At 41.2% G+C, this 15,440-nt stretch overlaps 1 protein-coding gene across 1 annotated transcript in view; it reads left to right on the forward strand.

The window, feature by feature from the left end:
* LOC139467887 (phosphoinositide 3-kinase adapter protein 1-like) overlaps positions 1–15,440 on the forward strand; it is a 53,095-nt gene that overhangs the window by 31,622 nt on the left and 6,033 nt on the right. The window contains 9 exon segments of the mRNA XM_071249416.1: positions 1,595–1,797; positions 4,392–4,442; positions 4,444–4,486; positions 5,167–5,337; positions 7,773–7,826; positions 9,524–9,694; positions 10,158–10,324; positions 12,195–12,350; positions 13,197–13,287. Of these exon segments, the coding sequence (XP_071105517.1) occupies positions 1,595–1,797; positions 4,392–4,442; positions 4,444–4,486; positions 5,167–5,337; positions 7,773–7,826; positions 9,524–9,694; positions 10,158–10,324; positions 12,195–12,350; positions 13,197–13,287 (1,107 nt within the window).

Here is a 15,440-nt window from a genome sequence, read left to right on the forward strand (position 1 = left end):
CCCGAGACCACCTCCGTAGTCTAGTGGTAGGGGGTCTGCCCGGAGAGCGGAAAGTCCGGGGTTCGATCCTCGGCCGCGTCATACCAAAAGACGTTGAAAGAGGGTACTTAAAAAATAAAACAAGGACTGGTCGGCTCGGGGTCAGTATACTGTGTCTGAGTGGGTATTCAGTGGGTACTGCGGCATGATGTCTCAGTGGTTTAGCACTATAAAATCGTCATCAGTCCGCACTAGTACAAGCACACACACACACACACACACACACACATGCACCTCGCAATATAAGTGCAATAATCTTGGACGCGACGTTAAACCTCACCTCACCTCACCTCACCTCACCTCACCTCACCTCATCTCACGCTTCGCTCCGATTTCTATGTTCGTCAGTGGTAAACGTCTGAGACCAGCTTATAAACCTTGTAACTCCAACTGCGGATGTATTCATTCCCCAGGAAACCCCGGGCATACGGACGGAAATGCCCAAGCTATAATTGAATTGTGAGACCAAGGTTTTACAGATGAATTTGATAAACTTGTCTTTTGATATGAATATAATGTTGAGTTTTGATTGATTAAAAGTATATTTTTTTCTTATGAAACTACCAGCCCATGACGTGAAACGAACCTTGCATGCAATCTTACATATGGCTTTGTAAACCGCGGTTTCCCACTAGCTACGTCATCGGCGTATATATCATTGTGTGCGGAACTTTGCAATGTCCTTATGGAAATGTGTGAACCACGAGTGTATGATTATTCATGTACATCCGTGTGACGCAAAACGAAACTTCGGATGGAGACGGAAGATGTTTTGTGTAATCCCAGAAATGGCGTTATTGAAAGTCGATTTCCTATTCTCAAACAGTTTGACGATATCAGTCGTACTGGAAATTTGCCTCAACTTTTTCGAGCATCATTGTCTGATTTAAGCAACCCTCAGTGAGTATGCAGGATGTGCTTTCGTGCGATATTTACTTTAGATATTTTTTTATCTGTGACGTTATTAAACTACAGAGTTTTTAGAGAATTTATATTAAAACATCAGGACAATATTAGTCTAAACTAATTTCCCTTCAATGTTAAAACTGAAGAGCATCCTATTCAAAGTTAATGTCTAATGTTTCCTCGTGTTTCCTCAAAAAGTACACGGGAAGGGTGACGTTTTTCCTTCCTCTTTTTTGCTAAAACCTATTGACATAACCAGTCAGGGTTTTCCTCAAAATAGTACAATGACTTAAAATGTAAGGATTAATACACAAACAAACCAAAATAATGAATGAATAAATTGATTTACGCCTCATCAGCAAGATTTCGCGGCTAAAACAAAATAAAAAATGACATTATTTATCAATAAGAAAGCAGTAAGAAATTAAATGTCTTATTTTCTCTGACACGTTTTAAAGCATGTATTATCTTATGTTGCTCATTCGAACATATTTTGATTAATTAACTTTTCTAATAAAATATATCTCATACTTAATACTAAATATGTTAATTACTTTTTTATGTAAAAAGGTTGGCATAAGAAAATAATCTTACCCTGAAACTTATTCTTTGCAAAGTTGAAGTAAAATGTATTATTCTCGTCTTTCAGGAATCACTAAAAGCAAGAGCCAGTACCCCACCATGCTTCACTTCGCAGCTGCAAACGGTCTGAATGAGTTTTGTTCTTGCTTGCTCGATGTTCCGGGGTCACTGATAGCCTTCCAGGTGGAGAACTGTGATGGGCGAGACCCAGCCGACCTAGCAGATGTCTACAACTACCCGGAATTGGCTCAGTATATACGAGATTTCATGGTAAGCAAAATTGTTCTTTATGATTTTTTTTGTTTTGTTTGTTGTTTAACGCCGCTCCCAGAAATATTCCATCTGTATGACGACGGTCTGAAAATAAGCGAGTCTGGACCAGATAATCCATTGATTGACATCATGAGCATCGATCCGCGATGAAAAACGATGGCATGCATCAACCAAGTCAGCGAGCCTGACCACCCGATCCCGTTAGTCGCCTCTTACGACAAGCACAGTCGCCTTTTACGACAAGCATGGGTTGCTGAAGACCTACTCTACCCCGGATCTTCACGGGTCTTTATGAATATACTACTATAATGTAAAACATCAACGTCAGAGAAATACCAGTCTCGATTATCTGCCGAAACAGATTCCATTGCGCGTTAAAGTTAAAATAGAGTTGGAAATGACGGATGACTTCAGGTGTCCGCGAAAGGGAAAGAGTGTCCTGCCCTTCCGTCGCTCTCTGAGAGGTGTGTCCGTTTCTTTATTGGTCATTCGTGCCCTGGTGACATGGGTTACGGTCAATGCTTTAAGTCACTGGTTTGCTTGGTCCAATGTGTCAGAGGTCGTGATGTAACTGACATGTTGCTGTCAGTGCGTTAAACATTCAATCACTCTCCCTAATGGCTCCGTGGTGTAGCGTTAGATCTGCTTTGCGTAAGTTTATACAATCACTGTGAATTCACCGGATGGATTTTTGGATACAGAGATATATACCTTGCTCGTGGAACTGTCATTTTCAACTCTGCTGTATGCGTTCTCACACACAGTTTCAGATAATTATAAAAGTATCATCGTAAAGTCGTTATCTTTCACTCTCAAAGATGTATGTGTCTCTTACTGGATCCACACCAATCGAACTGCGCATGTTTAGTGCCTTAGGCGGCTATAATTCAGCTCTTCCAGGAAGCAGCAGTGGTTGACATACAGGTGTTTTACATATTGTAAACGGGCGGTCGGGTGGTCTAGTTGTTAAAGCGTTCGCTCGTCACGCCGAAGACCGGGCATCGATTCCATATTCACAATGTGTGAAGCACATTTCTGGTGTCCCCCGCCGTGGTATTGCTGGAATATTGCTAAAAGCGGCGTAAAACCATACTCACTCACTCACATATTGTGAACACAATAGCATGATCCCATTTCTTGGACGATCATTTGCTTGTCTTCCTGCAACCCTTCTGTAGCACACATGTATGTTAATTTGTGCTAACAGCAGAGTCCATTGTACGATTCCGACTAAATGGTTATAATAAGCAGGTGTTTCTAAATCACTGTTAAATACTGAAGCTACAAATGATGATGAAAACTTGTCCCGAACCTTTGCAGATGAAGATGTAACTGTGGGGACCAAATGTCCCATGAATCAAGGAATGAATTACTCCTTATGTCTGTCGTGTGTGTGTGTGTGTGTGTGTGTGTGGGGGGGGGGGGGGGGGGGGGCAGTTATGAAGGCAGAGTTACAATGTACAGTAAACAACGGTTATAACGAACACGCTTATAACGAACTGACGGATATAACGAACTTACTTTTTTGTCCCGACTATCTGCTGTAGTTATGCTGTATATATGCATATAACGAACCACGGCTACAACGAACTAAACTTAGTGGTCCCTTTGAGTTCGTTATAACCGTAGTTTACTGTAGTTAACTATTGTTCTCTCATATCTGTGCTTGTACTTCACATCCAAATGAAACAGGGAGGTACTTAAGTAACACTCGGCATGGGACTTTGGGAGTTACGATTAAACGTCATAATTCATTTCCCCATCTGGGTAAAATACACTCTTCCAAAAAAGAAAAGCACAGGTAGATTTTTAGTAATTTGTTTGTACCTAATAAATTCTATATAATTAATTTAATATCATAGATACAAATATGAAATTTTGAAGCTCGATAGTCACATGGTGTCATTGTATAAAGGCATTGAAAACTGTTCATTGTAATGTCACATAAGGCCACAAGGTAGCGCTGAACTCAGTATCTCGTCTGACCGCCCCAGGCTGCAATCACGGCATTGCATCTCCTCGGCACTGACTGGATAAATGTACGAATTCTGTCCTACGGAATTCTTCGCCATTCTGCTTGTAACGCGCTGGCCAGTTGTGGGAGTGTCTGCGGCGTGTTCTGGCGATGACGTACACGTCGATCGAGTTCATCCCAGAGGTGTTTGATTGTGTTGAGATCTGGAGATCTCGACGGCCAGGGCAGGGCGTTGATGTTGGCATTATGCAGGTAGTCTACCGTGACACGAGCTGTGTGCGGTGGAGCGTTGTCCTGTTGAAACAGATCCTTCTGGCTGCCAATGACTGGAAGAAGGTGGGGTTGAAGAATTTGATTCATGTAGCGATTTGCTGTCAAATTTCCCTGAACCACAACCACAATCAAGTCCTTTGCAGGGGTGGCAATTCTTGGTCGGCCGGTTCTCGGACGGTCTGCAGTAATAATGAAATAAGTGTAGTAGGATTGAACACAGTTTTATTAGGCTAGCGCTTTTAACTATATATATTGGTTTTGTCACGTTATGAAACTTTTAATACACTGACTGCAAATGATGTGACTATATTTGCATAATGATTATTTGCCCTTGTGTTTGCAGGAGACGGCCTATCTGGCGGACGCCTGTGATCTCTACACCCACATGGCGGCGGGGGTACCAAAACAGGATTCCCGAAGAAGCAACTGAAACTGAAAGTAAGTACTTTCAAACAAATTATTGATGACCTCCCATTACCACAAGTTAAGAGTATAGTCGACCACTGGGAAGAGAGACTTCAGAAGCATTCTCATAGGTATCCAAATGTCAGCCCTGATGGTTTCTACATTATATTTGTCTCTTCACGCTATGGAGAGAAAGACGTCTCAACAATTTAGTTCTTTATCTTTTGCCGTTATGTACTTGTCTAAAGCATGCAGGGTTACTATACGCGTTAAACAAGACGGGGTATGCCAAACCTCTATCAGCTGCTATATAAGTAGTAAGCATATGTGGCCCAGCCGTGTAAGGCGCCACAATTCAGTTGCGAACCTATGATTGTGTGTTCGAATCCCGGTTCGTCCCGATTATGTTTCCAGGTTTGTCAGCACCACACCCGTGCTCGTGGGTTCCACCGAGATCTGCATCACTTCGGTTTTGTCTCCCAAATTAAGCTGACCCGCCGTGATATAACTGGAATACTGTTCAAGCGTTCTAAAACCAAATTCACTCACTCACTATGAGGAGAATTTGTCGCATGGATTAACAATGTACCGGGCCATGTTTTGTACAGTTATTGAATGTTCTAATATTCCAAGACTTTTTGGAGAATTTACGATTTTTTCGTCTTTTTGTTTGCTTTTGTAAACAGTTCCTTCTCTCTCAATGTATCCTATAGGTTTCTACATGGATATGCAGGGTCGGAACTCTTCAATTCAAGAAGAACCTGAGGATCCATATTCCATGGCCCTTCCCCCCAACCTCGGTACCGCTCCCCCTCCCCCTTTACAGCCACGGGCGACCAGACTCCCCCCAGTACCCAACAGGCCCAGACGTCAGTCAGCAGATGGTAGGTACTCTTTCGTCAATACCTTATGTGCCACCATAGGTACTATGTTCATCAGTATTAAACGTCAAACAGTCAGAATAAATGAATTCTTTCATTATGATAAAACATGAGATCCACTGCTAGGACTTTGCGGAAAATATACCATGATTGTTTATCTTTGGCAGATAAAATTGTCATACGATTAGGGTTCACTATCGGAATTTTCTGAAATTTCCCCTATATGTGAAAATTTCAAACGTTCCAAAGGTACACGCACACTTGCCCATACAATACAATGTTAAAATACCCAATGTATTTGAAAATATGGCCCTTTTTCAAATTAAGGGGCTAAAAGCACAAGGCCCAACCCTAGAATCATCCCTGAGTTGCGATATTTCCTGTTATCTCGTTATTCTAAACCAAGGTTATCCGGGAACGTCACTTTCGGAAAAGGTCCATATTTCCTGCAAGCTCGTTATTCCATAAAGAAGTAATTCATTGAACATTTATAAATTAACTTTCTCGAAGGTCCCTATGTAATCTCGTTCCATAGAAAAATAATTGATTAAACATTAATAAATTGTTTTTCACGAAACTGCTTTCGGTGGTATTGATTAATGGTATTGAAATGTTAGAGAAGTTTGATGGTTGTTCTTGCCTGGCTGCAATGTCTAAGACCTGCATCACTTCAGGCTTTCCTCCGACATCAAGCTGACGTTCTCTGAGATGCTCTCTGTTTACGTATTTCACAAGTCGGAATGGAAGAATATTTTATCCAATTGTTTGCATATTAAAGATAAACAGAAATAATTAATGAATGGTTATTTCATGGTTTAATAAGACAGTTTGACACTGATCACCATAGAGTGACTTGGTATATCAACTGTCCACGTACTGATAGACACCGTTACAGGGAACGCAAGGCAAGACACCTGAATTGATCATGTAAAGACGATTAACTGTCGCATGATGTAAATATTTAGCTTCCGTTTTTAACACTTCTACTGTAGAGTTTGATTCGTGTTGTACCTAATTACGTAAGAAGAACTAATATCAAAACTTTTAATAATTATTGTTTCCATTTCCCGTGTGTTTGCGCTGAAGTTTATAACTTGCCTTGCGTCGGCATTGTTTTATTGTGCGTTTTTGCAGTGAAAGCTTGTTACCTTGATTTTGCTTACCATTGTCGGGACACCTGGTGGCATCACTGATTTTTATATAATTTTCGCCGCTATTTGGCATTGTACGCCCAATGGAATCTGTTTCGGCAGAATATGGAGACTGATTATTCTCATACGTTGACGTCGTATGTTTGATCGATGCATCGTTTTGGACGGTATAAGGTCAAGGACACGGCAGATACATTTTCTGACCTAGCATTGACACTCGGTTGTCTCGAAACCATGGATATCTCAGTGTGTTTGGTGATGCTTCAAGGTAACGTGATGGTGCTTTATATATATATTTGTTTTGTCACGAGGTAATATTGTGATATGTTGTAGACAGAAGTGTAGAATGTAATGTCATGCACATGTATGTTGTATTCGCACATTCATATTTACCCCTGTATACACCATTGCTTATGTTATTGTTTCCTTTGTTTCTACGTTTTTTTGTTTTTCCGTTTTATTTTTCTCCGTTTTATTGTTTCTACGAGTAAATTAAGTCTCAAGTTACCTATGTATTTATTAAAAGTTCAAATTAAATGTGGATCGGGTGGGTACAATGACTGAGCACTACTTGAAAGTGTATCCACTTGCGAACATCAACAAGCAGCTGGAACTAGCTGATTGTACTACGTATCTATGCCAGCTATATCGTTGATTGTTGGCAGAAGGCCACGCTATTCATGGAGGGCCCGGATCAGTTATAATATTGCTTATGTTTTAATACCTATAACGTGGGAGCTATATCAATCTCAAGCTTTATAAAATCATGGCTACGGCGGGGACTGGGACCCCAGTAACACACGAGGAAACCTAATATACCGGAACATCATAATACCATCATGATTAATAAACCTCGTACGTTACACAAAATCAGAAACTCATATCTCTCAAAGCAATTTTAATATCAGGAAACATGTTGGTTAAGTTATCACCAGATGACCACTGCTGAAGTCCACGTCTAGCTATACAATGGCGTGACAACGTATATGTATGGCTCACGTCCTTATATACTGAACAAACTATGTCGGGCGCCTTGAATATTTTTGGGGATATTTTGGGTTGTGAAGACTGAGCACATAATTTCATAAAAAAATGTCCCACAAAATATTCATGATCCCTAACCGTTTGTGTTCAGTATATCTGGCACATGTCTGGATCGACTGAAACAGCTTCTTATTTAGATCATTAACTGCAAGGATGTGGCAACAAACGTACTGTTATGCCAAACATATCCAATATGATGAACTACAGGACATGCACTAAAAACAGACATGAAATGTGTTTCAGTAAAACGGGCGACAAATCAAAGCACGCCTGTAGTGGAACCTAGTACGGATAGTGGTAGGACATTTTTTGTGTTTCAATTCGTCAAGATGATTTTCCTTAATATAATTAGAGAATCTCACTCAAGTGTCATCTGAGATCGAATATATCAAGACGAATTGATAAAAGTTACGATATGGCTTGTTGACGATGTTTATACTTTTATCAATAAAGTATGAATCTGGATATATTTGAGCTTGGAAGACACATGAGTGAGATTCAGTTTATCATCCAAGATTATTCTTCCATTTTTTTGTTTGTAAACAATAATAGCCAGGATGTTGCGTGTAAATAGTACAGCTTCAGCGCCAGAGACATTAGTGATATAATTGGATTGTGACGTCATGGTAACGATGACGTCACAATGGTCAGTAAAGCATAATGGTGCAATTTTACCAGAGCGATATCTCCTGTGGAAGCCAATTTTGGATGATAAACTATTTCAACGCCATATACAAACGTAAAGTGATTCTTCAAAACTATAGATGATATCTTTCACATTATGATCTAATGCAGAAATATACATTGAAATTATATCCAGTGAGCTGACTATCTACACACACCTCTAATCTATTCTGTTCCTGTCTTAATCACATCGGGATAGCTGAGTTGGTAGAGTGTCTCCCGGCACACAGAAAACCACATTTTCATTTTCCGCCTTGAAGACAGTTCTTGATATGGTTCGTCATTTTATTTCAAGCAGTTTACCCTACACTCTGCATGACGTTGTATCTTTCTGAATGGGCATCTTAAAACTGGGCGAATGATTTCTTGTGTATAACCCCGTCATTGCTTTGACAATGTTCCTGCACTTTCTTTTTCACATCAAACCTGTCATCACAATTCCTGCCATTCTTCGGAATTACCTGATCACCCGTCTGCACTTGCCTCATCTATGTCAATGTATAAGTTTCACTCATGCGAAGTTTCTGTGTAATCAAAGGCAAAAGTAACAGTGATGATGTTCACCTTTAGTCACGAAAACGAAAATCGTACATGTGTTATTTTTCGTTGAAGGTTTCATTTGAACTGGTGTTTAATTGAGGTGAATTTTGACCCCTTAAGTTTTATAGAGATGTAAAGCTCTAATAACTCAAAACATGACGATATATTTCAAACGGGCAGCAAGCTTTATGTTATTTAAACTATCCATGGTGTCTAATTGTTTCAGTTTCCATCATATTGTTCATAATATTGAGTGAGTGAGTTGGGGTTAATGACGCTTTATACAGTATTCAAGTCACATGACCGCGTGCCAGCTAAATATGGGAGGAAAGGCCGAAGTCATGCATGTCTCAGACGTTTACCACTTCGATGAAACCCACGAGCACGGATGTGGTGCTGATAAACCTAGAAACATAATCGGGGTGAACCGGGATTTGAACCCACAATCATAGGTTTCTGGCGTGCCCAAGGGGCGCAACTTTGCCTTAGACGACTGGGTCATCATCATATATACACATATGATTTACAATATCATAATTATTACAAAAAAATATTCTTCAGTTTCCAATAAGTGAACATGATCTCAGTTACTTTTGCTTCTTTGTATTCCTAACCGGTATATGCACTTCTCGACGCTGTAGCATCTAATCCGTGTCCTGTGTTCGTCTGCACGTACCCACCTGCACACCTTGCATCACTCTGCTATTTCGTTAGCACCTGACATATAGATATGTTCTCTGGGCGACGTCAACGTTTCTCTTCTCCTGTAGCGGCGTGTTCTCCAGCATCACGCCCCTCCCCACTGACCGCACCCCGATTGACGAGAGTTAATTCTGAACGAGCTTCAGGACATCCACCTATTCATGATTCTGAACCAAGGTCCATGACACTGCCAGCAGGATTAACACCCTCTGTTCTTATGGGTATAGTAGAGGACGAACGTACGTATCCATGACGTGTCTATTCATCTGATTGTCCAAAGTTCACTTTCCACACATAGGGGATTGGCTGGGTAACCTGGTGGTGAAGGATACCCACGAGATCCGTGTTCATTCTCTTGCAATTCGTTAAGTCCTTGTGTTCCGCATTGAAATTCATGAACAAAATCCCGAAAAGGCATATAGAACCTTCTTCGGCCATTCATTTCATTATAAAAATCCATATTTAAAAGGATCATCTACAGCTCTTATGGTCTAAGTTTGTTTTCCCTTTTTATCCAAGATATGCAGCTCAACCGTCAACCAATATATCGTATACATAATGTTTATTCCATGAGCATGAATTATTACTCAACTCATCACACATTACAACCCTCTGAAACTAAGCACTCATCCACTTATCGTCATTACCTCATGCAAATGGAAAAAGGACGTGCAAGTTTTAAAATCTCCATGATGTTTGCAGAGGCGCTACCACGAGTTGCAATGGGTTCCACAAGTCAAAATGAACTCTTGGAGATAATGGACGGTGTTAAGGAAGGTAACTTCAACCCTCACGAAGCCCTCATGCTGTTCAAAGCCTGGCAACAAAGGAACGGGGAACGACAATCCAAGTCCTTCAAACAAAGACAGGTAACGATAGACAGAAGTAGGTTGGAGGTTTTAGGTTTTAGCTTGGAGGTTTTAGGTTTTAGCTTGGGTTTGGAGGTTTTAGGTTTTAGTTTGGTTGGAGGGTACAGATGTTTGCTGGGAGGTCGGAGGTTTTAGGATAGAGCTTGGGGGTTGAAGGTTTTAGATTTTTCGCTTTGGGGTTTTAGCTGGAGGTTTTATTTTTTAGCAAAGAGGTTGGAAGTTGTTTGGTTTTAGCTAAGGGGTTGTGGTTTTAGGTTTTAGGTTGGAGGTTTTAGCTTGGAGATTGGAGGTTGTAGCTGAGAGGTTGGAGGTTCTAGCTTGGAGATTTGAGGTTTTAGCTGAGAGGTTGTAGGTTTTAGGTTTTAGCTTGGGGGTTGGAGCTTTTAGGTTTTAGCTTGGCTGGAGGTTACAGATTTTTGCTGGGAGGTCGGAGGTTTTTGGTCAGAGCTTGGGGGTTGAAGGGTATAGATTTTTCGCTTTGGGGTTTTAGCTGGAGGTTTTAGGTTTTAGCATGGAGGTTGGAAGTTTTAGGTTTTAGCTAAGGGGTTGAGGGATTTAGGTTTTAGGTTGGAGGTTTTAGCTTGGAGATTTGAGGTTTTAGCTGAGAGGTTGGAGGTTTTAAGTTTTAACTGGGAGGGTGGAGGTTATAGATTTTAGCTGGGATGTCGGATGTTTTTGGTTAGAGCTTGGGGGTTGGAGGTTTCAGATTTTAGCTTGGAGGTTTTAGATTTTAGCTGGAAGGTTTTAGGTTTCAGCATGGAGGTTGGAAGTTTTATGTTTTAGCTAAGGGGTTGGGGGGTTTAGGTTTTAGCTAGGAGTCTAAAGATTTTAGCTGGAAGGTTTATGATGGATGTATGTATTTATGATTTATACAGCCCTTCTTTCCATACCTGTGTGTACGCGGGGTGATCTCCCTATGTACAGGGTCCGTGCAGGTGTACCTGTATATTAACGAACCTTTCAGTTTCCTCATAGGAAGAGGACGGGCAGTGGGACTAGGACTTACGTTTATGACATTTTTCTCCAAACTGATAACACTTATAAGGAAAATTAAACAGCCATTATTCATTTGCTGTCCGCGTGCTGTCTCCTCTAGCTTGGGAATAGTAAACCTTTGCCCTTCAGGGTGTTATCAGAGTGTCAGATCAGTCTGTCCAACGCAAGGATACAAATGTCGGCCTGAGATAGGAGATCCACTTGAAAGATTCATTTCAAAGTTACCCCTGAAGATCTGAGTCAGAATTGTTCACGCTTGTCATAAGAGGCGACTAACGAGATTGGGTGGTCAGACTCGCTGACTTGGTTGATGAATGTCATCGTATCCCCATTGCGTGGATCCCAATGCACGTGGTGTCAATCACTGGAGTGTCTCGTCCAGACTTAATTATTTACAGACCGCCCTCATATAGCTGGAATGTTGCTGGGTGCAGCATTAAGCAAGAAACAAGGAAACATGAGGTTGTAGCAGATAGGTTCGTGCATTAACATCATCTAATATACATTCGACGTGTCAGCCTAGCATTAGAGGTCATCTTAGGGGAGTTAGTGAGCCGTTTTTATCAGAATTACAGTTACATAACTAAGTGGCGGATGAGTATGGAGCACTTGAGCTCCAAGCTGATGGTAGACGTTTACAACTTTGGTGCTGACCCACCAATGATCCTACTTGGCGCTCATCTTGGGTTCGATCACACATAACTGGGTTAATGGTTAAGGCGATGGCTCGTCCAGAATCCGTGGGTTTGATTCCCAACATTGGAACAACATTTCTGGTGGTGGAGAAACTCTACTCACTCACTCCCAGATATAGATAACTCCTGTCAGTTGAGGCTACTTCTCATGTTGATACATGCATCATTATGTTCATCAGAATACTCTGCGGATGATGCGCGAAGAGTACAACACTGTTATCGACACCGTGACGAAGACGGCCGATCAGATGTCCAAGAAGACCAGCAAACATGGCTTCTTCGCCAGACTCATCAGCAAGCGTCAGAAAACGCCAAGACACGTGCCTCAGATATCAGTACGTATGTGTGTGTTTGTTGGTTTGCTGTTTAAACGCCGGACACAGCAATGTTCCAGCTATATGACGGCTTGTAAATAATCGAGTCTGGGCCAGACAATCCACTGATTGATACTGTGAGCGACAATCCACCTTATCGGGGTACGATGACACGCAATCGACCAAGTCACCGAGCCTGCCCACTCGATCCCGATCAGTGCTTGCTGTGGTCCGGACTAATGCCGGTTCTATTGAGCTGATCAACACAGCTGCCGCAGTTTTACTCCAAGCCGACCAGTCTTTGTTTTATCACCTTAATGCCGAGCGCCAGAAAAGTACATTTCATAAGGATCATATAGATTGCATGCATCGCTCCAATGTTGAATAAAAATGTATGGATACAAGGTTGTATAGAAACGTATTGGTACAGAGTTGCATAGAAATATATGGATACATAGTTGTGTTGTAATGTATGGTACATATTCCAGCAATATCACGGCGGGGGACACCATGGAATATATGGTACATACATGTAGTTGTATAGGAATATATGGTACATAGTTGTATAGGAATGTATGGTACATAGTTGTACAGGAATGTATGGTACATAGTTGTATAGGAATGTATGGTACTTACTTGTATAGGAATATATGGTACATAGTTGTATAGGAATGTATGGTACTTACTTGTATAGAATGTATGGTACATAGTTGTATAGGAATGTATGGTACATAGTTGTATAGGAATGTATGGTACATAGTTGTACAAGAATATATCGGGACAGAGTTGTATAGAAACGTATGTATACTTTCATCATGATGGGAGTGGTATTAGGAACATGTCATTGGTATCTGCCACGTGTTGCAGGACCCGATCGTCTCCCGGTCAACCCGAAGAGGAAACACCATTTCGTCCAATGTCGTGTCGGGAACCCGATTCAGCTCCTTGAGCACGACTAGTGAGTACATCGTCTCAAAGACTCGTGTTGCAAATAGAAAGAAACAGCTTCTAGAAAAGCGCCTGCCCGTAGCCCCGTGTCAGGTAGATCTTGTGTCGGCCCGTAGTTCTTAATGAGGGCCTGAACAGATGGTCGGAGCCGGCAGCTTCTTAAGTTTGCGCACCCTGATGGCTAATCGCTTTGCAGATACAGTAAACTACGGTTAAAACGAACACGCTTATAACGAACTGACGGATATAACGAACTTACTTTTTGTTCCCGACTATTTGCTGTAGTTATGCTGTATATATGCCTATAACGAACTACGGTTATAACGAACTAAAATTAGTAGTCCCTTTGAGTTCGTTGTAACCGTAGTTTACTGTACATGTAATCACTTGGCCAACATCTACCCACTCGAAGTGCACTCGGTGACGGCAGCTGTATCAGGAAGTCGTTCGTGCACAGTTCAGGTAGTAAAAGTAACGTTGTCACTTGTGACAATATTGTGATAAATAATACTGCAGTGAGCAGTTTATACAGGCGCAAGATACCCTTCAAGTTTACAGGATCAGCAATAGTAAGATTGGAGACTGCTTGCCTGTTTGCAGAACACCTGATGTCATCACTGGTTTCCAGTGGTCCTTTCGTGCAGTTTTCACCGCTGTTTTGCCTCCTGTCCCCACTGGAATCTGTTTGGTCGGATAATCGAGACTGGTTGTTTTCTGGTGTTGACGTTGTATATTTACCAAACAGTTTAGAACTGTCACGTGATTAATACTTTATTGGTTAGCTGGGAACTGTTTATAAACTGTATGTCCATTTCACGACATATTGTTTATGTATAACAACAGCATGCTATTTTCACAAGTAGACGGATTACCAGTACATGTCCCGTTGTACAATCAAGTCCCGTTAATCCGACGTTGTTGGTTGCATATTATGTCGGATTAACGAGTATGTCGGATAAACGAAATTAGGTAGTATCTACGTTCGTGATCGAAAATTAGACAACTACACGATAGATAATGATACGAACACGTGATAAATAAAAGGAAAAAGGAAATAATCATATTGTTGTGGTACACTGTCAGCAGAATATGTTTTCTTATCATGCAACCTCTAAAGTTTAACACAAAACTACTGTAACGGACTGTATGACTGATTCAAAATACTTTTTAAAGCATAGTTTGGGGTGGAAGTCACCAATTTGAAACTAGTGTCGCAATGTTTAAGAAAGCTGGGGTTTAGTGGCTAATGTCGACTTCCTGTTAGTAATTTCATTGGTCGGTCAGTTCGTGAAAGGTCGTTCTGACGTGACCTGTAATGGGATGTCCTCAGCGGAAGCGAGAACTTGTATCCGATTTTAATGAGATTGAGGTAGTCTAGGCATGTGATAAATTCTGTTTATTTAAAGCAGTAATTGTTTATTGTTAAGTATGTTTATCTCTGCAGCCGTTGAAATATTCAGCTACTCGCCGACTCGTCTCGCAACAAAACACGGGGCTGTGTACTAGTAATTTGGTCTTGATGAGTGAGTGAGTGAGTGAGTATGGTTTTACGCCACTTTTAGCAATATTCCAACAATATCACGGCGGGGGACACCAGAAAAAAGGGCTTCACACATTGTGCCCATGTGGGGAATCGAACCCAGGTCTTCGGCGTGATTAGCGAACGCTTTAACCACTAGGCTACCCCACTGCCCCTTGTTCTTGATGAATAGTAGCCCGACCTCACTTCAATGCATTCATCAATAAATGTTGTCATTTTTCAAGGGTATGATTTAGCTTCGTCATTGCGATATCTATTTTTCAAAGAGTCCACAGAAGTAATGACAACATGATACATGCACATGTAGCTAATGGTATGTAGTCTGCACTTTCATACACAGATAATATTTTGTGTCTTACACCAGTATTCAAACCTACAAAAACAAAAGCGACAGAAACCATTTCCAGCGACAAAACCAGATTCCCGCCATATCCTAAACAGGTGTTAATGAATCACTATCAAATAGTGGTGATACCAGGTGCTTGCTAAAAGGCAAGCGTATCCCCTTCCACACGTGGCAGCCGTCACAAACACATGCAAAGTCCAGTCAATTGTTCATCTTAAAAAAATTAAAAAATTAACCTTCTTAGCCTCACCAGTCGTTATGGTAATCTGAAGGCACG

The sequence above is a fragment of the Haliotis cracherodii genome, unplaced genomic scaffold (assembly GCF_022045235.1).
Source record: "Haliotis cracherodii isolate W230 unplaced genomic scaffold, xgHalCrac1.p SCAF_2, whole genome shotgun sequence".
NCBI classification, from domain to species: Eukaryota; Metazoa; Mollusca; class Gastropoda; order Lepetellida; family Haliotidae; genus Haliotis; species Haliotis cracherodii.